Below are 23,658 nucleotides of genomic sequence, written 5' to 3'. Positions count from 1 at the left end.
ATGGCAAAGGTGTAAATTCACTCTATATAGCACAAACAGGGCTACCATAATATGTGAGCAACGTGTATGTAGATGTTTGTATTTTTAAGAGAATAATGTTTATGCGTGGTTATTGGAAAAAAATAAAATGAAAGTTGCTGATTTAAGAACACAAAACACATAATAAATATGTGTCCACAAGACTTTTGACTAATTGATGTTGTCCCTTTGAATTCTAGCTTCAAAATTATGTGAAAATCATCCTGCCTGATTGTTCACATGAAACACTACATTGATTTAAACATTGTAAAACAGTTTTTTTGTCAGAAGAGGTTTATGCGTGGGAGTGGTAATGGTCATCAATATTAATGAGATTCAGACCAGAGGTGTGACATAGACGCTCCCCCAAGTGTTAATGGGCCATCAGTGAGGCAGCCTGAACAAAGAATGAGGAGATTCAAATGTTTTGTTTTTCAATCTGTTTTATTGTAATTTTGTAAAAACAAAAGTAAAGGCAGGTATCTCACAGTAAATGCTTATGCCCCGTTGATGCGGGCTCTAAGCAAATCAAATGTGACCATATATTGCATATATGTGACCTTTTATATTAACATTACCAATCAATAATTGTTATGTTGTGCATGCATAACAACACATTTGTTGCAAAGCCACACAGGCACATATAGGCTACATTTGTATCATCACAAAGTATATAAACAAAATGTAACTAACATCTGTAAAATAGTAGGTAAATATGTACTTACTCTTTTTGATTTTTGTTGCTGCGTGTCCTCGTTGCAGTGGAAGGCGAGAGTGAACAAGCTACATTCCTTTTAAAAAAAGTTACAAAACATATGTAACATCAACCAATCTCCAAAAATAAATAATAAAGTCATACAGGCTCATATTATTAACACTAAGTATAAACAAAATTGAACTAACACCTGTAAAATAGTGGGTAAATATGTACTTACTCTTTCTGATTTCTGACTGTGTTGCTAAGCGCACTCCGAGTTGCAGGCGGAGGTAGTGATGAAGCTACATTCCTTTTAAAAAAGTTGAAGAATATTATTACATAAATCTAACTATAGTAGCATTAGTCTATAATGAATTACTGATGTAAATAATTTTAGACGCGTGCAATAAGCCTATATGCGTGTCAATGGGCCATTACCGGAGAGGCACACCGCAAACATTAGCCTAACACATTTGTGCACTTCATTAACTGGGTATATTTACACATTTCAGCACATTTACACACATTTACAACTGATATTTGCGAGCATGCATCGTTAATGATAATGAGGCAGCATTTATATAGTCAAAATATAATCTAAACACCTACTAGGCCTACTTTCTAAAATAATTTCTAAATTCTATCTTTCATACATAATGATCTAAACATATCATTTAGGCTACACATACAAATACAAATTTCCTAACCAAGGGGTGTAGCATATGTACACAAAAAAACAAAACAAAACATTTTTAACGTTGAAATGGTACGAGATATTAAATTCATGGTATAGATATGCACTTTCATTAGATCGTGTTGAATATAGGTAGATATAAAATGTCAGTACTCTGGATGGCAAGTCCACCCAGTATAATATGTAAGCTCATGTTTTGAATAGCTTGTCAACTAATGCAAGTAAGAATAAATACTTACTCATCCGAAATTCTATCCACGGCTGGATCAAGTCGCTCTTCAAAATACAAACGGTCGTCATCAGAGTAGTCGCGCTCCTCTTCTGATGAAAATCTGGACTCTTCGTCGATAGTATCCAGGACGAACTGCAGGGCTTCCGCACCGGTGTACCGTGTCATCTTCCCAACGCGCAGGTGACGAAATGATGAAACTTGAAGCGTTTAATGCATTTGCTTGGGGGCGTTTACCTGTTTTGCATAGATGGCTTAGCACATTATCTTGTGAATAGCGCGCTCCGTGAGTAGGCGTGAACGAATTAAAGTCAATGAGCTCGTAATGAGCTCGACTGGAATCGCTCTCTTTTTATACAGATTACAGAAGCTGATAATATTTGTTTTTTATATAAATGACTTCATTTAACAGATGCGATCTCAAGCTTTATGCCCGTGGGTCTGTTTGCCTGTTTGACTGAATTTTCGCGGAGTTATAGATCATTTTCGAACGCGTTTCAAATGGGAGTTTACTGACAGAGAGAAGGCAGAAATCGCATCATGTTAAAGTTTCTTTATTTGTCAAAAAGCAAAACACTTTATTTTTATTGTGAGTATACAGAAAAAAAATAGAAACTGAACAGGATCGATTGATGTATAACACGAAAATTAAAGATCAAAATTAACAGAGCATTTTGTGTTTATTTTTCATTGCTAAAAAAAAAAACGAGCAAAACGCGCCGGCGCGTTTTTGGTCCCCAGAGGGTTAAAGGATATAGAATCCAGTTTAAAGTAAGACCACCCGATTTTAACGGGGTATTTCACACACTGGTTTTCTCACATCAGCGCCAGGTGATGGAAAATGAAGTTGAATCTCTTTTAGCAAAAGCAATAGAAATTGCCCCTAATCAGGAGAGGGATTCAGGTTTTTACAGCCGTTACTTCATTGTTCCGAAAAAGGATGGTGGACTTCATCCTATTGTAGATCTTAGAGTATTGAATAAATCTTTGAGGAGATTTAGTTTCAATATGCTCACTATACCCAGTATCATTCAGCAAATCAGATCTGAAGACTGGCTTGTGACAATAGATCTCATGGATGCTTATTTTCATAACTTCATCATCCATTATCATAGGAAGTTCCTTAGGTTCGCTTTTGGGGGGAAAAGCTTACCAATATAGGGTTCTTCCTTTCGGCCTAACTCTATCCCCTTGCACTTTCTGTATGGATGCTGCCCTTGCTCCACTGAGACTTCAGGGGAACCGCATCCTAAATTATTAGATGACTGGCTTATTCTGGCAGAACCAGAGACGCTAGCAATCCAACATCGAGATGTTGTTTTGCGTCATCTTCAGTGCTTGGGGCTAAGGCTCAATGTCAAGAAAAGTTCTCTGTCTCCTCTTCAAAGAATAAAATTTCTTGGAGCTGAGTGGGACTCGCAATCTATGCAAGTTCACTTGACCCAGCCACGTATTTAAAGTATCGTGGCTGCAGTTAGAGCTATCAGGTTAGGCCAGGCCATCACTGTCAAACATTTTCAAGGAATTTTGGGCCTTATGGGGCCCTACAGTGGTGGCTCGGGACCAGAGGGTTTTCCCCAAGGGGCAACCCCTTCCGTATGATTAGAGTTACGTCCAGGTACCTTCGTTCTCTAGTCATATGGAAAGACATACGGTTCCTGTCCCAAGGCCAGGTGCTTGGAGCTTCGTGTCCCAGAAAAATTCTGACCACGGATGCTTCCCGCAGGGGCTGGGGTGCGGTCATGGAGGGCCGGTACACCCGCGGGGTCTGGAAGGACCATCTCCTCTCATGGCACATCAGTTGCCTGGAGATGCTGGCAGTATTCTTTGCCCTCAGGCATTTCCCTCCAGACCTCAGAGGCCATCAGGTCCTTATTAGGTCTGATAATTTATCGGTGGTTTTCTATATCAACCATCAGGGAGGCTTGAGGTCTCGTCCTCTGTGCAAATTGGCCCATCATATTCTATTTTTGTCTAAGGACAAATTTCTCTCTGTGAGGGCTATGTATATACCTGTGGTTGATAATGTGGGAGCAGACACCCTGTCGAGGCAGGGGCCCAGGCCAGGGGAATGGAGGCTCCACCCCGAGGTGGTGGAGCTTATATGGGAGAAGTTCGGCCAGGCGGAGGTAGATTTATTCGCTTCTCATGAGAATTCTCATTGCCCGCTCTGGTTCTCTCTCTCGCATCCAGCCCCGTTGGGTCTGGAGGCCATGGTACAGACGTGGCCGAGGCAACGTCTGTACGCCTTTTCCCCCGGTCGCTCTACTCCCTGGAGTTCTGGAGAGGGTCAGAGGATTTTGAGTAGATCTTATTCTCGAAAAACCACACTGGCCTTCTCGAATAGGGTGATCTGGTGGCTGAGGTCATCAGATCAGCTACCTCCAGAACTCCCCGGCTCAGGAAGTTGTAATTGAGTTAGCTGGACCCAGCCTTTTACTGCCCTATGGCTTCAGTACTGGGATTCTTCTATACTCTAATCGGGACCTCTCGTCCACGCTCAGAGCCGCTATGGCGCCTACGGCCTCCGTATGCTCTCAGGGTGGTCCACCCGGGTCGTCCCATGACCTCCATATTTCCCTGTAGCCTTCTAGGATGAATCCTGTTATCCTTGCAGGCTGACAGGTCTGTGGAAAGAAAAGCCCCTGTCGGTTCTGCGGGATACGTGTATATATGTTAGATTAAAAGAAAATCTACATATTTTGGAAATCTGTTAGCTTTCTAGTAGGAAATTTCCCCGGTCACCAATAAGGGTACCGGAGGCTATCTTATGATTTCCTCTGGCTCTTCATCCTTCGTTGCTATAAGTGTGACAGGAGAGCCTTCTAGGCTTTTAGGGTTATCCACTAATGGTGCCTTGGAGTCAGTGTCCTGCCTTTTTAGGCATATGTATATATTGGACCTCACTTCTGAGGCTGTTAACTCAGCCTTTTTCTTACACCAAAAAAGACAAGAATAAAATTCTTAGTATAGTGGGTTCTATAAATTCTCCCCTGTCCTTAGCAATGATCCTCACCTTCAGAGTGCTTTCTGCCTCTGTATGCTGCGTCAAAATCTGGATGAACCCTGTCTCTGCAGGCTATCATATTAAATTGCTTAGAGCCTTTATTCGGCTCCGCAGAGTATATCTATATAGGGTATTAAATGGGAGTTTGTTAGCTTTCTTTGAGATATTTCTCCCCGGTAACCAAGGTACCGGAGGCTATTCTAAAAATTCCTCAGGCTCTTCATCCTTCGTTGCATGTGCGGTGTAAGCAAGAGAGCCTCTTAGGCTTCCAGAGATGATCCACTAAAAAGGTGTTAGGAGTTAAGTGTTCTGCCTGTCATTAATCAGGCCTATATACTTGGACCTTAATATCGAGGTTGTTGATGCAACCTTCCCTTTGTACACCAAACAAGAAAGAATAAAATTCTTAGAACAGTTGGATCTTTCACTCTCCCTTGCTTTAGTGCTCTTGAGTGTGCCAGATGTTTCACACCAGGGGCGCCTGTTCTCGGTGGGGGCTAGCTGGTACTCGTTCCCCGTAGCGTTTATATTAGACGCAGCGGGAGTTCCCCGTAACGAAGGGGAACGTCTCGGGTTACTGGATGTAACCCTGGTTCCCCGAGAGAGGGGAACGAGACGCTGCGTCCCCTCTCCCCACCTTCGGGGCGCCCTGATAACAGCTGCTTTGAACCTTTTTCGAAGCTGTCATTTACTTGTTCCTGTGACCCTTATATAGCGTCCGGGTCACCGTCACATGCAACGTCATGACGCACGATGACGCACACCAATCCAGATTGGAATAGTTGTATAGTGACTTCAGATAACGCATGCCGAAGGCATTCCCCGTAGCGTTTATATTAGACGCAGCGTCTCGTTCCCCTCTCTCGGGGAACCAGGGTTACATCCAGTAACCCGAGACGTTCTGTTATAAATGTCTAAATTAATGTGTATTTGTAACACTTAAACATATGAAGATGTTTTTCTTTTCTTTCTTTTTTTTTGCTGTTGATGATACATTATAAGCCAATGTATTACCATATACCGCCTATATCAAAACTTTTTTTTAATAAATGACTATAAAAAAATTAACTTTATCTATTGCTAATAAAAAACATTACTTTTTTTGCTAATAATTGATATCATTGTACCTTTTTGTTACCTTAGATTAGAAATAAATTATCTGCACCGGACGAGACGCGAGAGTCGCTAAAGGTAACACTGTTGTCATGGATACAATCAGCTGAAGGCAACAGATGAATGTGAATGATGAGACTTTAGAGTTTTGTACACCTTTGGATTAATATATATATATATATTATTAATTAATAAATGTATTTATGTTCGTTCAATTGTATGTATGTAAATATGTATGCATGTAAATATTTATTTATTTATTTATGAACAAAACATGGGTTCTGGTGGAATGGAGGGAGGAGCCTCCCTCCTATGATATTATCCCTAAAAAGGACATATTAAAAAAAAAGTTTGAACCTGGAGATGTTGTGGATGTGATTTATGAAGATGAAAGTTCCCCAGCCACAGTTATAGATACTGATGATAAAAGTTCAGCAAACAAGACTCAATCATGATATAGACGATATGTATTTCCTACTTTATTGTTGTCCCTTTAGAGAGCAAAGATACCCTTAGGAGGAGGATGTTTAGGCTAGAGGGCAAAATAAAAAATCAGCCATGTCCCCATCTCACTCCAAAACGTCCCCATCATCTGATCAAGAGCCTCCGGTCAAACATCAAGTAATACCTATATCTTTTAAATGGCTACTTTTATTTTTCATTATGCTTATTTAAATCACAAATATTAATGACACAGAGATACTTATATATCTATACGTATCCATCATTTGTGTCCAAGTGTGTCCATCTTTTGGTCATCCACCCAAAGGATAGTATTTTAATGCAAGAAATAAACAGCATGGACAGTCAAGCTGGAGAGCATTCAAGCCGAGAAACTCGACTTGAGAAAGAAATTCTCAAATTAAAGAATCTAAGAGCACTTAATATAGCTCCGCAACAAGGTATTCTTTTTTTTCTTCATATATCTGTATTTCTGTCTATACATCTATATATCAATTTATCTGTCAGTGTGGTTGTCTGTTAGTAATCATTTATTTTGTATTTATTTTGTATTTTTTAAGAAATTCTTCCAATGCTCAAGTGCATGAACCAGGACACTCTTGTTAATCATGACCCCCCTGGGGGCACATCATGTTCTGCCATGGTGAAAGATCTGGCAGTGGCAGTGTTTGGGAGAGAGACGTTGACCACACATGGGCTGTCTGGAAGGGCTGGCAATGCTAACAAAGGCGCTATGGCAAAGCCAGCTCTTAACCAGGACAAAGTTGTGCTGATTCTAGGTGAGTAAAATGCCCTGCTTTTTTCTTTACGCAAACATGATGTTGCAGTTACAGTGCAAAATTGTAATAATGTTATAATCACATATGATAAGTGGAATTGCATTTACAGACACAGTACAAAAAAAGTTTCCTGATGTTCCAAAAAAGTTCATCAGGGCAGCACTAAGAGAAAAGTTAAATAATGAGCACAAGTTACGAGTAAGGTAATAATTTGTCATACACACAATACACGCTCATGCTCGCTATCTCTCTCTCTCTCTCTCTCTCTCTCACACACACTCACACACACACACACACACACACACACACACACACACACACACACACACACACACACACACGCTCTCTCTCACACACAACAGTCCTGCATGAACTTTGAATATTATATTTTAAAACCCTGCAGGGATGTAATTCCTGCAGGTATTCCTTCAGGAAAACGAACTTAAGATCCTGTAGGAAATCTGCATTATATTCCTGCAGGATTCCTGTAGGTTATTTTTGTAAGGGAAGGCTATTTAACAAAGTCTATTTAATTTAACAAAGTGTCGCTGCTCACACTACTGTGATTGTATATTACTTATAGAATATATAAATATTATTTATATTTATATTATTTATATTTTATATTTTATATTACATATTTTTATATATTTATATTAATTTACATATCTCGTGTGCGCTTTTTTCTCAGTGGTTCAAGGCTATTTAACGAAAGCTATTTAATTTTAAAAAGTGTCGCTGCTCACACTACCGTGATTGTAAGCCTGCCAGATGGATTTCTTTTTCAATAGCCTTTTAATGAAATTGGAATTTCAGAATCACATACTTAAATGTTTAATTGCCTACAATAGATTATTTATTGATTATATTGAATGAAATCTTGCAGGCCCAGCTTATTTGCAGTCAATCTTTCCAAAACAAAGTTGGAAGAGAGTTAAAACTTACCAATACTAAGGAGTGCTGAGGCAGGTCCAGCTCAGTTTGTTCTTTCTGAAGCCGTTGTTTCTTTTGCCAGCTATGGGAGAAAGCAGTCACCAGCGTTCGAAACAAACCCATGGCCTGGGCGGTGCATTCTTTTTCTGCATTCATGGAGTTGGTGACGTCTAAATTGGAGGTTGTGGCTGAAGCATGGTAGCCATCCCCATCCAAGTTTCCTCAACGCAGCCACAATGTTGGCTCCGTTATAGTGACACAAGCCAACCTCTTCTCATCAGGATTATCACTTGTGTGACTTTCTGGCATGAATGAGGTCTCCAAACCCCTTGACTTCAGCTCCCAGTTGGTGTTCAGGTAATGAATGGTCACGCTCATAAAGGGCATCATATTAACACTTGACCACATATCTGTTGTGAGAGAAAAATGGTCAGTGTCATTTAACTCGCGAGTCAAACTGTCCTTCATTTTCACATACTTCTCTGGTACTGCCTTTTTTGAAAAGTATTTTCTGTTACGGGGGGGGGGGGGGGGGCATATTGTTTGTCAAAGGCCTGTAGCATCGCCTTAAAGGCTGGCTTCTCGATTAAGTTAAATGGGTTCGCCACTGATGGCTGTCGCGTTGGTACTTAGTCCCTTTAGCAAACGAGTCTGCGATCCCCAGCTGTCGTCCCTGGCCTGAGGTTGTAGGCCGATCTTAAGACGAAGCACTTGTGGTGCTGGCAAGGGCAGCAAATGTTGCCGGATGATGGATTCGAAGATGTGTCCTCAAGTTGGAAGTATTTGAGTGTGATACCGGTATCTTTTTGTGGCAAATTCTACAAATGGGCTCATCCAAATTGTCTGGAAGTCCTTTTTCGTCTGGTTCAAAGCCAAAATGTGCCCATATTGGCGACGTGACATTTGGCTTTGCCACCAAGTTAGCCCTCTCTGCCATGTTTTGATGGAATAGTAGCCTATCTACCTAACCGCTATCGTCAGCTCCGCAACCACGTGAGAGAGTTGTGTTAAATAAGCACGTGCAATTAAAAACTGAGGTCCTGCTTTTGGGGCTTTCTCATGAGTCATGCACCTGTATTTTATGCTTTAGTAAAATGAAATTCAAATTATAGGCTACACGACACAGGTACTCTCGCATATAGGCCTAATAGTCAATACAAATGGAATGTTATTACATGGAACATTGCGCTCCCCAACTCGCGAAAGGTCGGATTTGCCCCATCTTTTGATGATAAGTTTTGTTTAGAAAACCTTGAATCCATATAAGACACAATGTCATTAGACACAATCCATGTCATTAGAATCAGTTAATCCATATAATCAGACCAAATTTCTTTTTTGCGGTGATGACGGTGACGAGCCCAGACACGCGGTAGACGTCACGTGACCGCAGTATTGCGGTAATGCAGTAACCGTCCCAGCCCTACATTAAGTCCTCTGTATGTTAGAAGTTCTTTATCTTTGCAATAAATATGGGACCTGAAGGTTTTGTTGGTTTTGCCACAACCATTCAATCCGGATGTGTATTAAAATTTTGGTTCATTTTGATGGTATAGGCCAATATGTTGAATCTTAGGGAGAATGTTTGTTTGCTGCATAGTGGACAGTTATAGAGAGTGGGCATTTATGTCAGATTAATCTTGAAATGTAGGGATAAATTCCTGGAAACTCTTTGCAGTCAATATCTTGGATTGTCCACTGAATCACCTTGGTGCTCATCCTTGTTTAAGTCTGTATACAGAAAAGACGGTGTTAAAATTAAGAGAACAATGTGTTATCAGATACATTTTCTTAATATGGGGATAAATAATTAATCATGATAAGAATCTAATATGGGTAGAAGAATGTCAATGAGATATAGAACAGTGGTTCTGCAAGCCTATTATGTTTGTACTGATTTTAATCTCTTTTTCTCCCATATATGTGCATCAGAGACTGTAAATTCTCAAAACTGTGTACTCTTTTGAGCTGATGATGTAAGTGTTTACATTTTCTTTTTTTTTAACCCTTATGTACTGTTGCGGGACAATTTAACCCATTTTGATTTTTGAGTTGTTGGAAATTTAAGTTAACCTATGTGGGTTTTTTTTGTGTGTGACTTATTTCAATATTTCAGTATTAAAAAAAATATTTAGTCAGCCACAAATGTTAAAAAATGAGCTATCATTTCTTTTCAATCTATCTGAAATACAATTAAACCTATGTTGTTTTTCTTGAAATTTTTGTGACTTTTTCCTCATTTAGGGTCATGAACTACATGCATGTGAAGTTTCAACACTGTGTTGTTAAATGTGCATACAGAAATTTTATACGATCTTGCTGCCCATGGCTCAATTTGACCCTCATAGGTAGCCAGGGGCGCAACTAGCCAGTGTCAGAGGGGTATGCAGCAACAATTTTGGCGCCCCCCTCCCCGCCCCCCCAAAAAAACCAAACAAACAAACAAATAAATAACTGTGCCATGTAACGAGTGAGGAACGAGTGATAGTTAACAGATGAAATAAGTAAAAAATTGTAATTTATTAATCAAATTGCACTATGCTTCACAGTGATGAATCGACTGCTGAGTGGACCTCTGTCCCTCTAGGGGGGTTCGGGGGCATGCCCCCCCGTAAGAAAATTTTGTGCTTTTTAATGTTGAATTCATCAATCTGGTGCACTTTGAGAGTTCAAAATTAAAAGCTCCAACCCATATTCAGTGTGCAAATAAAAAAAAAAAAAAAAAAAATCAAACCTTTTTTAGTAACAGTGTCTGTCTACATTACACTAATACATAATAATAATAGTTATAATATTAATCCCATGATAGTAATAGCCATATATTGTAAAACAAATGCACTGAAAAATAAAGGAAACTTTCATAATTAGTTTTGTACTAATTTCTATACTTAACATTAAAGATGTGATTGGGCCAGCCCAGTGTCAATCAAGAAAAGAACCAATGGGCCGCTGATCTATGCGTTTAATGAAAAATGTCAAAAAAAAAACTGACGCGGACTTTTTTCTTTTTTTTTTGACCAATGCATAACAACGGCACTAACCCAGCGCCGCCATACAAAACAAAACGAATGGGTCGCCGATGTACGAGTTTTATGGGCTGTTAAGACAAAGACAAAAAAATAGCCTAGTATTGTATCGGCCCAAAAAGCACGTCGGCCCACCGGGAATCTCCTAGCCTACATGCGTGGACGAACGTCACACTTTAAATCCTACCTGTTGCCTTTGACCATCCACTTGTTTAGCTGCTGGCACATCAATTGACTTTTCCCTCTTTCTTTTTCTATTTTTAGTCCCGACAGCTTTTTTGCTTTATCCATCTTTTTCGACTCCTGCTCACGGCGCCCCCGCCTGCTCGCGATATTAAACCCACCCCCCCATGTCAAAATTCTATGATGGAATCTTATGAATATCCTACTCTAGCCTGTTAGCTCTCTAAAAAGTTATATAAGATTGAGGAAATGCAGAAATTATTTAGAAACGCACAACAGCAGCTACGTATAGATTTAAAAAAAAAAAAAAAAATACCATCGCTTTGGCGCCCCCCCTGGTGCTGCGCCCCTATGCGCCGCATATAGCGCATACCCACTTTTTGCGCCACTGTAGGTAGCTATTCAAAAGCAACTGTACAGACCCAAAATACAATACACTTCTCTGTCAGAACTCTAGTCCTGAAGTGCAGAGTTTAACAACTTTTTATTTTCAAAGTTTGTGAAAATAAAAAGCTGTTTTACCTGTTAACTGTCTGTCCCACTTATTGAGCATTAACTTAAAAATGACTTTTCCAACTTAAATTGTTACAAATCTTGAGTATACTTCAGAGTACAGACTCAAGTTTGGCACCATATCACAAATGAAGAATCTATTTTTCATATGTATCTATTGCTCTATCATTACTTTTGAAAATCAGTCCCCAAATATGAAAACTAAAGTCTAAAAGCTTTCAAATGATATATAATTTGTCAAGATTATCAGGTTAGACTAAGATATTAATGTTATAAATATATAATGGAAAGTGTCCCACGGGTGTCGGGGAGGGGCCGTCTTAAAAATGGTGGTTAAAACATTTTTATAAATCATAAATTCAGATATTTATTCTTTGTAATGTGTGAAAAGTATTGATATTAAAAGTTACTTATTTGTACCTGATTGTGTGTGTTTTTTTTGTTTTTTTCATAGCGTGATTTTTGTGGAATTGTATTGAGTCCAATTCGGGTCAATTTGACCCGGACCATACAGGCTGTTACCAGAAATCGAACAGTGCATGAGGGTTAAATGGATAGTTCACCCAAAAATGAACATTCTGTCATCAGTTACCTACCCTCGAGTTTTTCTAAACCTGTATAAATTCTTTGTTCTGCTGATTTTGAAGAATTTTAATAAGAGATCTGGGGCACCATTCACTTCTATGGTATAATTTTTTCCTACTATGGAAGTCAATGGTGCCACAGATCTGCTTGGTTTACAAACATTCTTCAAAATATCTTCCTTAGTGTTCAGCAGAACAAAGAAATTTATACAGGTTTGACAATTTGAGTAAAGGATGACAGAATGTTCATTTTTGGGTGAACTATCCCTAAACATTTTGTAATACAACCAATTATATACATTTATAACGTTATGCCGTTAAGTTTTCTGCATTCAAAGCGGTTATACTGGTTGTACGTTAGTGTGACGCAGACTCAGACTGATTAGGATCCATGTGCAGTTTTATTTAACAAAGGTGCAAGCTCAGTGTATAAACAGGCGTGGGTCAAAATACCAAGGTGAACAACAATATCAGAGACAGAGCAACAAACGTGGTCAAAACTGGCAAAAGGTCAAGACAGGCAGCTAACAACAAAAGTGAGAGTCCAGGTGAAACAGAGATCAAGGGCAGGCAGAGAAGAGTCGTAAACGGTAATCCAAGGCAGGGTCCAAACACAGGCAGAAAATACAATCAGAAGATAATGCTCAGAAATGCAGCCGGGGCAAACAAGACTTCGCAATTTGTGCATGAACAGGCAGGGTTTAAATAGTCTGGTGATGAAGATCAGGTGTGCAGTAATCAGTCCCAGTATGTGGCTTCTTGGGAAATGTAGTTCAAAACCAACACTAATATTCAGGAGAGTGAGACCTCCGGTGGCCGACAGAGGATTCTTCACTGGCGTTTGTAACAGAGCCCCCCCCCCTGCGAGCGGCTCCTGACGCGAGAGCACATCCGACGTCGGGGTCTTCCTCTAGGTCGTGGGGCCGGTCTCTCCGGGTGGGTCCTATGAAATTCACATATGAGATTGGGGTTCGAGGATATCATCCGCATTGACCCAGGACCTCTCCTCCGGACCGTACCCCTCCCAGTCTACCAGATATTGGATCTGGCGTCCCCGACGTCTGGAATCTAGCAAATCTCGCACTTGAAATGCCTCCTCGCCATCCACGATCATGGGTGGGGGGCCTGAGTCACCGCCTTCCTCCTCCACCCTCGGACCACCGGCAGATTTCAGCAGAGAGACATGGAAAGTAGGAGAAATACGATAAGTGGCTGGTAATTCAAGGCGGTATGACACAGGATTGATTTGTCTCAAAATTCTGAAAGTACCCACATACCTGGGACTGAGTTTCTTGCAGGGTAATCGAAGACGGAGGTCTCGGGTTGAAAGCCACACCCACTGTCCAGGAGTGTAGTTGGGACTGGGGCGACGATGGCGGTCAGCTTGCTCTTTACCCCTGTTTATGGCACGTTGTAGGTGGACATGCGCTTGGTTCCAAACCGCCTCACTTCGTTGAAACCAGTCGTTCACAGCAGGTACTTCAGACGGCTCTCCGGACCAAGGGAAAAGTGGGGGTTGGAACCCCAGAACGCACTGAAAAGGTGTTAATTTTGTGGAGGGTTTGAGAATTGAATTCTGTGCATATTCTGCCCAGGGAAGAAAGCGGCTCCAGTCGGATTGATTCTGCAGACAATACATTCTGAGGAATTTGGTGAGCTCTTGGTTTAGTCGTTCCGTTTGTCCGTTGGATTGGGGGTGGTAACCTGAAGTGAGACTTATATTGACATTAAGTAATCGAAAGAAGGCTGTCCAAAACCTTGATGTGAACTGGGAACCCCTGTCGGAGACAATGTCTTCCGGAAGACCATAATAGCGAAATACAAAGTGGAAGAGGTGTTCTGCGGTTTCGAAGGCTGATGGGAGCTTAGACAGTGGTATTAGTCGACACGCTTTGGAGAAACGATCAATGACAGTTAGTATGGTGGTGTTACCCTGAGAGACTGGTAGATCGGTGACGAAGTCAATAGCGATGTGGGACCATGGTCGTTGTGGGATGGGTAGGGGTTGTAGAAGTCCTGCTGGTAGTTGTCTGGGGGTCTTTGCTGCAGCGCAGGTGTAACAAGAGTTCACGAACATGCTGGTGTCTGTCTGTAAAGTCTCCCACCAGAACCGGTTTCTTAATAGTCTAACTGTGGTAGTGATGCCTGGGTGTCCAGAGCTTGTGGAGGAGTGCACCCAGTGGATTACCTTTTCTCGTAGTCCTAGGGGAACAAAGGTTCGATTGAGCGGACATTCCGGAGGTGGTGGGTTCTGTGCGTGAGCCTGAGTGATTTCGGACATGATGTCCCACTGGACTGGAGCTACAATTAGAGAGGGTGAGATGATGGGGTCTGGAGAGGGATTTTGAGGAGTGGAGTCATATTGGCGGGATAATGAGTCAGCTTTGATGTTCTTTGATCCTGGATGATAAGTGATTGAAAAGTTAAATCGAGTGAAGAACAGGGCCCATCTGGCTTGTCTGGGACTTAGTCTTTTGGCTGAGCGTAGGTATTCCAGGTTGCGATGATCTGTTAATACCAGAAAGGAATGTCTAGCCCCCTCTAGCCAGTGACGCCATTCTTCAAGTGCTGCTTTCATAGCTAATAGTTCACGATTGCCCACATCATAATTCTGTTCAGCGGAGGAGAGTTTTCTAGAGTAATAGGCACATGGGAAGAGTTTGGGTGGATTACCTTGGCGTTGAGAGAGGATGGCTCCAATGCCAGTGTTGGATGCGTCAACTTCCAACACGAAAGGTATGTTGGGGTCAGGATGATGCAGAATGGGAGCAGAGGTAAACCGATTCTTTAGTTCATTGAAGGCTTGAATGGCGTCAGTAGCCCAGCGAAGCTTGGTGATTCCCCCTCTTACCATAGCAGTGAGCGGAGCGGCGACAGAGCTGAAATTTCTGATAAATCTTCTGTAGAAGTTGGCAAATCCCAAGAATCTTTGTAGTTCCTTTACTGTAGTAGGTTGAGGCCAATTTAGAACTGCTCGTACCTTTCCCTCGTCCATAGACACTCCTTCGGGACTGATGATGTAACCAAGGAAGGAAATTGAGGATTGATGGAACTCACACTTTTCCACCTTGGCATACAGTTGGTGGTTGATGAGACGCTGCAAGACTGCCCGGACCTGCTTGATGTGTTCCTCCATGGTGTCCGAGTAGATCAAGGTATCATCAATATATACGATTAGGCACTGGTTTAGCATGTCTCTGAATATGTCATTGATGAAAGATTGGAACACGGATGGACTATTGGACAGACCGAATGGCATAACGAGGTATTCGTAGTGCCCGCTACTGGTTGAGAACGCAGTTTTCCATTCATCCCCTTCTCGAATGCGTATGAGGTTGTAGGCGGAACGTAGATCGAGCTTAGTATAAAATTTGGCAGTTCTTAGTTGTTCCAAGGCTGCAGGAACCAGAGGCAATGGATATCTGAATTTGACCGTTATATCATTTAGACCACGATAATCAATGCAGGGACGAAGACCCCCATCCTTCTTTCCCACGAAGAAGAATCCCGCTGCTGCTGGTGAAGTGGATGGTCGAATGAAACCCTTAGCCAGTTCTTCTTCAATGTATGATTTCATTGCGTTAGCCTCCGGTTCGGATAGTGGAAAGATTCTACCTCTAGGAGGTGTGGTATCAGGCAATAGTTCGATGGCACAGTCACTGGGTCGATGTGGTGGGAGTTGTGAGGCTTTGGTTTTACTGAATACCTCCATCAAGTCAGCATACTCAGGAGGTACATGTGGTGCTGTGTTGAGCTCATGGGTTGTGGTAGTAGTTTTTACCGGTATCAAGGTGGTTGGCTTCAGGCATTTGGAGTAGCAGGTGGGATCCCACCGTATGATTTGTTTTTCACGCCAGGAAATTTGTGGATTGTGGTCCTGCAGCCAGGGTAAACCAAGGATGATTGGGTTGTGTGGAGAGTGGATGACGAAGAGACGGGTTGTTTCAGTGTGTAGGGCTCCAACCTGTAGAATTAGGTCAGTGGTGGTGTACAGTACATGGCCAGTCCCCAGGGGGCGCCCGTCTAGTGCGGCCACTGCCAAAGGAGAGTCACAAGGGATTAGTGGTATCTTATACTGTCGAGCTAGACCTTCATCAATAAAGTTGCCTGCAGCCCCAGAGTCTAGTAAAGCCTGAGTGGTGATTGATTCAGACTGACAGTTTATTTTAACTGGTAATTCAACACAATTATTGGTTTGTATGGCAGAAATCAGCAAACTCACCCTGCGGTTGTATGTCTGAGAGGGTCGAGTCGGGCAGTCAGCTCTCAGATGTCCTGCTTGGCCACAGTATAGGCAAAGGTGGTTTCTGATGCGGCGTTCACGTTCCTCTGTGGAAAGATGAGTTCGCCCGATTTGCATGGGTTCAGAGTTGTCACTAGGTTGACTAATTTGGTTGAAAGAGCATGTAGGTCGATTAGGTCTCCGAGAGCGAAGAAGATTGTCAACGCGAATGGCAAGGTCAATGAATTGATCTAGGGTTCTTTCTTCATCACGACATGCTAGTTCTGTCTGCAAATCAGAGTTTAATCCCTGGCGAAACAGCAGTTTTAATGTGTCTTCCACCCACGTAGTTTGTGCAGCGAGAGTGCGAAACGTCAGAGCAAATTCAGCTGCAGTATCTCTTCCCTGACGAAGTGCAAGTAGTTGTTCCCCAGGATTCCTTCCTCCTTCAGCATGTTCAAATACTTGTCTCAAACGTTGAATAAAGTTAGTGTAAGTGGAGCGCTCTAGTCCTTGGTTGTCCCAGACCGCTGTTGCCCACTCCAGTGCTTTTCCTGTGAGCAAAGAACACACCAACGAAATCTTACTGTTATCCGTTGAGTAGAACGAGGGTTGTTGAGCCAGGAAGATAGAACACTGCATAAGGAAGCCTTTACATTTGGTTGGGGAGCCATCAAACTTCTCTGGAAAGGCTAAACGAGGATTAGCAGACTGTGCACTGTGAGGTATTTCAATCGGTACCTGACTCGGTTGAGGCGTTGGAGCAGTGGTTGTAGGTACAGGCTGATGGAGACTTTGTACGGCTTTCACCAATTCCTCAGTCATGGTGGTGAGTCGACTTAGTTGTTGATGGTGAATCGCCAGTTGATTTGCTTGGGCAGAAAGCTCTCTGAGAACTGCTGGATCTGTAGGTGGCGAAGTCTTCTGTGACGCAGACTCAGACTGATTAGGATCCATGTGCAGTTTTATTTAACAAAGGTGCAAGCTCAGTGTACAAACAGGCGTGGGTCAAAATACCAAGGCGAACAACAATATCAGAGACAGAGCAACAAACGTGGTCAAAACTGGCAAAAGGTCAAGACAGGCAGCTAACAACAAAAGTGAGAGTCCAGGTGAAACAGAGATCAAGGGCAGGCAGAGAAGAGTCGTAAACGGTAATCCAAGGCAGGGTCCAAACACAGGCAGAAAATACAATCAGAAGATAATGCTCAGAAATGCAGCCGGGGCAAACAAGACTTCGCAATTTGTGCATGAACAGGCAGGGTTTAAATAGTCTGGTGATGAAGATCAGGTGTGCAGTAATCAGTCCCAGTATGTGGCTTCTTGGGAAATGTAGTTCAAAACCAACACTAATATTCAGGAGAGTGAGACCTCCGGTGGCCGACAGAGGATTCTTCACTGGCGTTTGTAACAGTTAGATGGCGCTATGGGGTAATTTTCCCTGATCAATTGGGCAAAAATAACACCAGGGAGTTTGATTAAAATCTTTAATTTTGTTTTATTTCTTTATTTTTACTAGAAATTAAAATTAAACTGAATAACGTTAATTAGCAAGAATTAGTAATTAATTTTAGTTAAGAACCACTGATGTAAAGAATTAAAAAGATTGTAGCTTAGGCCTTATATCCATAAGCCAACTAATCATACCTTTTATTACTATATTGTTACTAAAAAAAAATTGAGGGGGTAGTGGTAAAAAAACAAAACAAATATAAACCACAAATTGTTCTTACCTTTTTTCAGTGTTCTGAAACCAATCAAATTTGCAATTTTACTGTCAATAGAAGAGGCTAATCAGAACAGCATTATTGTTATGCATAATAAAAATGATAATAATAATAATTATTATTATTATTATTATTATTGATATTATTATTACTTCTTAGATGGCATTTTTGCTAGAAGAATCCAAGAGGAATTAATTAATAACCTGACGTTTCAATAGACTAGGCCTATATCTTTGTTTAAAAAAAGAAAGAAAGAAAGAAAGAAAAGAAAACTATGTAAAATTAAAGAAATCTTTTTTGATTAAAGTAAACATTATTTTTTTAGGAATGTTTACTGAATTATAATTTATTGACCTTTGATGAAAGACCATCAGATGAAAGACCTGCTTCGCCTACTTGGATTTGCACAGACCTTTGCCCTTGTGACCTGGCTGACACAATGAAATACAAAGGCTCTCTTTTCTTGGTATGTAAGGTCCCAGAAATACCGCCATATCTTCCTTCGGTGGTCCTCTGAAAATTTGGCAGAGCATTGCCGCCGACACTTAATGGTGGTCTACTGATGGGCTCTGGAAGAGGAGCAAGAGTTGATGTTGCTGTGGCCTCACAGCTTGGGACATGCTCCTGGACAGACAAGGGTTGAGGAGTTGTCATCTCTGGGGCTGAGGCTGGTGCAGCGGGTGTAAGTTGTGGGTCTGGTACATAGATGTGGATAAGCTCAGGGAGTGACATGGAGGGCTCAGCAGTCACAGAAATGAGGGCAGACAGTGCATCGAGGGAAGGCCTTGGTGCCATCAGTGAGAGTGGAAGGGAGTCTTCAAAAACTGCTGTGGCATCTGGTGTGCTGGTCATGAAAATGTCATCTGCTCCATATAAGAGATCATCACTAAGATCTAGACAGCTATTCAAAATGGTCCACTCAAGTTTTGCAGGAGGCATGCATGAACTGTCCACTCCAGTTTTGCAGGGGACATGCTGCTGAATGTCTCCAGAAGTAGGTGTAACAGAAACTGAAATTAATAAAAGAGCATTAATTAGAAACAACCAGCTAATTAATATTACATACAGGAGGATGTCTATCCCCCTTTAAGAAGCACCCACTATGGCCAGTTGGACAAAAAAAAAACGTAAGTTTAATTATCTATATACATATCTAAAGATTTAGATTATCTTCGTATGTTCTCTCTGCCATTACAACAATAACAGGCTGACAGACTGGCTGTTCTAGTGTTACTAGCGCACACACAGCTTCAAGGTTAAACCACAGTGACATCTGTTGGTCATAATGTGACACTACAAATACTTTTTGCTTGATGTCGTGATGTCGTGAATTTCCCCACTAAACCACAGCTACGCTAAACTCTGGGATTGCATAGATATAATTGACAGCCTGTAACAACCTGGGAGTTTTGACTAGCCGGTAGCAAGTTTTAAAAACTTGCGGTGGATGTAATGGATTTGCTTTCTCGTCGGTTGTTTGACATAGATTTTAACCAGGGTTCAACAAAAGGTAGGCCCTAAAGTACTACATTCCTGCTGCTGGTGTATAATGGGTGTGTCGTTGCGGCTCCAGCCAACCAACTCGCATAGTTTTCAGTCAGTGGACTGTCATTGGCAGGCGAGAGCTAGCCTATGAGAAGCATATTTTATTTCAGTTCTTAAGATGTTAAACCTGTGTCTTTTAATTAATTTAGCTAAAGGAGAGGTTGTAATAGTCTACATTTTGTAGTTTCTATATCCTGTTTATGTTAAGTCAATGTGTGCATTAGTTCTTTATGCTTTTTATGCATTTTTATGCAATAAAATAAAACACAATTGTGATAATAAAATATTCCTCTTTGTTTAATAAACAAATGTTAAAGAGCTAATGTTTTGTTGTGTTTCTTTTGTTGTTGTTTTTTGCAATGCTGATGTAGAAAAGGTGTGTGTGTGTGTGGGGGGGGGGGGATTCATTGTAATATAATACAGAACTTGTAGAAGGATGTGTACCAGTGATGCGCGGGTCAATGTATAAACAAACCGCACCCGACCGACGTTTTCAACTAACCCGCCCGCAACTCGGACCGCAAAAAACGAAAAAGAAAATATTGTACCCGACCCGCTTCCTGACCCGCATTTTTTTTAAAGTAGCTATAATGCTCATCGTAGCGTCTTAATATAACTTAATATTCTAATTTTGTCAAGAATTATAAAAAATCATCAATATAAGCTCATAATTTGTACTAAAATAGTCTAAATGTTTAGTTTTAAAAACAATTTTAAAAAGCTGGCTATGTCTGTTTTGATGTTTCTGCGCAAGTTCAGCAGACAGTGAGGTTCGGGTTTGTTCCGATCAGAGCTCGTGAGCGGAGAGCGCATTTCTGAATATTCCGCTCCGCTCATGGTCGCTCGCCCAACCCAGATGGCCTGCTGGTTCGAAAATATGTGGAATAAGGGCTGCCTCCGACTATTTTTTTTTCTTGTCGACTAGTTGTTCATTTAAGCCATTCGTGGACAAATCGCCCCTTTATATTAAATTAATTACTTAAAGGCTAGCCTACAGGAATAAGCGTAATGACCGCACGCTTAAAGCTTGCCACAAAGAACCGGTTAAAGTAATGATTATGAATGTGTCTAAATTAGCAAGGAGACATTTAATTGTTTAGTAATAAACTGGTGTTTTCTGTGTCGCTGCAAAGATGAAGTTGACAATGCGGAGATTGCGGACTCGCCATGAACGCCAGAGAGAAATGCACATTTCATATGGATTAGCCTACATAATCAGAAAGTATAGCCTATTTATTTTGGTTTGAATATTTTCGTTTAAAAGTAGACATTTCAAGCTTTCTGTAATATATAGCCTATATTTATCAAATCTGTGAGGCACAAGTTGAGTTTCGGCGCCCTCCAGTTCACATGCAGTGATCGCGTACCGCGCCTTATTTTGTCTGCTATATATTGCTTCTTATTTAATAAATACGGGCAATTGATTGATAAAACATTGATCAAAATTAAGATACAATTTATACAAAACGAAAATCTTTTAAAAAGAGTTTTCTATAAAACAAAACTTAATGAAGTCGTCAAAATCATGTTTTACCAAAAACAGCGCCGTTGCTAGGAGGGCGCCAGCGCCTCTTCCTTTCAGCGCCTCTGCCTCGCGAGTGGATGATAGCCCTGAAGACGCCTAGCAATGATATACCTTTAGTGGTAGTATACCTTTAGTTAAGTTATCGCAGCGCGCTAAGAGACAATGTTATCGGAAAATGCAGCCCAGGTATATGCATAATGGAGATTCCAAAGCGCTCTTCTTTGGTCAGAACCATGGAGAGCGATCGCGTATTTACTTTTACAATGCAACACAATATTTAAAGAGCATCAAGCTATTAAAATCTATATTATGTATACGCACAGATAATATAACAGTAGGCTATATTAGTCAATATTTTTTATTAGGTTAAGCAGTGATTGGATAACGTTTTTTTATTTTATTTTTATTTAACGTTTTTAATTTAAGGCGCACCCACAATTGGTCTGGCTTATCCAAAACTGGAATCCTGGCGCCGTGCCTGGTTGGTCGTGCCAGTTTTGTGGTTATCAAATGTGTAAATAGCATCGCAAGAAGTAGCCTACACATGACAAAGCCAGCACTTTGGTCATCATCTTTCGTTATTTCGGCAAATGTCTCCCACACTTTGCTCTTTCTATTTGTGTATTTGCGGAGCTTCCACTCCCCAGTCTTCACCTTTTCTCTTGCCGCCTCCATCTCTACCTGCAGACTGAGCTCGTGCGTCATCTTCGCGCCAGTTATTCAGCCAATAAAGTGTCAATTAAATTTAAAACGTATTCATAGAAAATTGTGTCTAGAACTATATCAATTACAAAGGTTTAATTGGCATCTTTATTTCAAACGACCCGACCGACCGCGACCCGAATATCATTAAAAATATTTTTGGATGACTCGTAACCGCGGGTAACCGCGGATGACCGCAGGCACCCGCTCATTTCGGATCAACCCGCGCATCACTGATGTGTACACAAAATAAGTTTTGGCAATAAAAGTGAAGATAGAATAATATTTCAGAATTGGACACTCTTCACTCAGTCAGTCAATTAATAACATTGGAAAACATGAATCAGCATGTTATGCCAGATTGTATCTACTTGAAACAGTTGTTTCTCCAAGTGTGGAGGTTATAAGAATTAAATATCACAACTTTTAGAGACACTTACTCAATGTCATTGCAGATTCAGTTAAAAAGGTTTAAGAGTGTTTAACATACTGTTTAAATGTTTAAATTATACAAAATTAGAAACAAGATTGAAAAGTTAGGTATACAATTGTTACTTTATTATATACACAAATAAATTCAACGTCAATCCTCTACACTCCAAGTAGGTGGCAGAATATGCACCATAAACTGATTTGCCAACTGCATTAAAACTTTAAAGAAGGACTTTTATTTTGGTCTGTGATGTGACGTCATAAGGCTGCGCCGCATCCCGCGTCTGTTGTGATTCGGCTGAAGAAAGGTTTGTGTTTTTAAGTAGGCTATTTAAAGCGTTTAAATCTATACAAATCGTTCACTCAAATGTATAGCTTTTACTAACGATGTTAAATGAGTGAATTATTATTTAAAGTAATATTGCATTGCTTGTCTAACATTAATGAACGTTATTTTTGTCAGTAAAGCGCATCCACACACGTGTAACAGAAAAGGTGCTTCTCCTTTTGCCCCCTATGAATCAGTTTATCGTAAACACGAATTTAGAAACCGGCAATTAGGGCCTAATGATGAAGAAACAGCTTTTCAAAACTCTACGTCAAATTAACTAAATAAGGTTTGCGAAATAATAGTGATTTGAAGCGCTTGAATCATCGCATGCTGAAGATGCATGTTGGTTTAAATCTAGTACAAATAGCCTAAAACGAACATGAACGATGACAACTTTTATTAACTAGTAACACAATTTTGAAAATGAATTAATTGAAATCGTTAAATACAACTAAATATTAAGTGTCAGGTATAATTAGCCTATTTATTATTATTATTATTAGTTTGTAGTCCTATTTTTTGTTTGTTTTGAAATCTACGAATCATTGGATACAACTAAATGTCAATTTAGTGTCTGCATAGTTTGTGTTTAAAAAAAAAATTCTAACTTTAGTGCTAGTTTTGAGTTTCTCTTACCAGTGCTCTGACTACTGAACTAAGGACCTGAATGAGACATACCCAGAGATTGAGTTTGGATTTATTTTTCATCCTGATAATTTTTCTCATTTTAATCATGACAGAGTGTCTAAACAGAGAGGAAAACAGAGAGGAAAAACTCGTGGTGAAGCAACTGGGACAATGTTATAAAGATGGCGTTTATTAAAGAGGAGAGTGAAGACATGAAGATTGAAGAAACATTCAGAGTGAAACAAGAAGATACTGAGGAACAAACAGGTTAGTTTCATTCTCAAAGCGGAACTCCGTCATTTGATACTG

At 40.7% G+C, this 23,658-nt stretch overlaps 1 protein-coding gene across 2 annotated transcripts in view; it reads left to right on the top strand.

Moving 5' to 3' along the window:
* The first annotated feature begins 22,643 nt into the window (after nt 1–22,643).
* LOC307157104 (uncharacterized protein) overlaps nt 22,644–23,658 on the top strand; it is a 43,098-nt gene continuing 42,083 nt past the window's right edge. For both annotated transcript variants that reach the window (XM_079868867.1, XM_079868866.1), the window contains exons 1-2: nt 22,644–22,699; nt 23,463–23,616. In XM_079868867.1, the coding sequence (XP_079724993.1) occupies nt 23,532–23,616 (85 nt within the window). In that variant the 5' untranslated portion in view covers nt 22,644–22,699; nt 23,463–23,531. The remainder of the gene's footprint in view (nt 22,700–23,462; nt 23,617–23,658) is intronic.

This window comes from Squalius cephalus, assembly GCF_949319135.1.
Source record: "Squalius cephalus genome assembly, chromosome: 4".
Lineage (NCBI taxonomy): Eukaryota > Metazoa > Chordata > Actinopteri > Cypriniformes > Leuciscidae > Squalius > Squalius cephalus.
The sequence above is the reverse complement of the archived record's forward strand: the minus strand, read 5'-3'. Positions and strand labels throughout refer to the sequence as shown.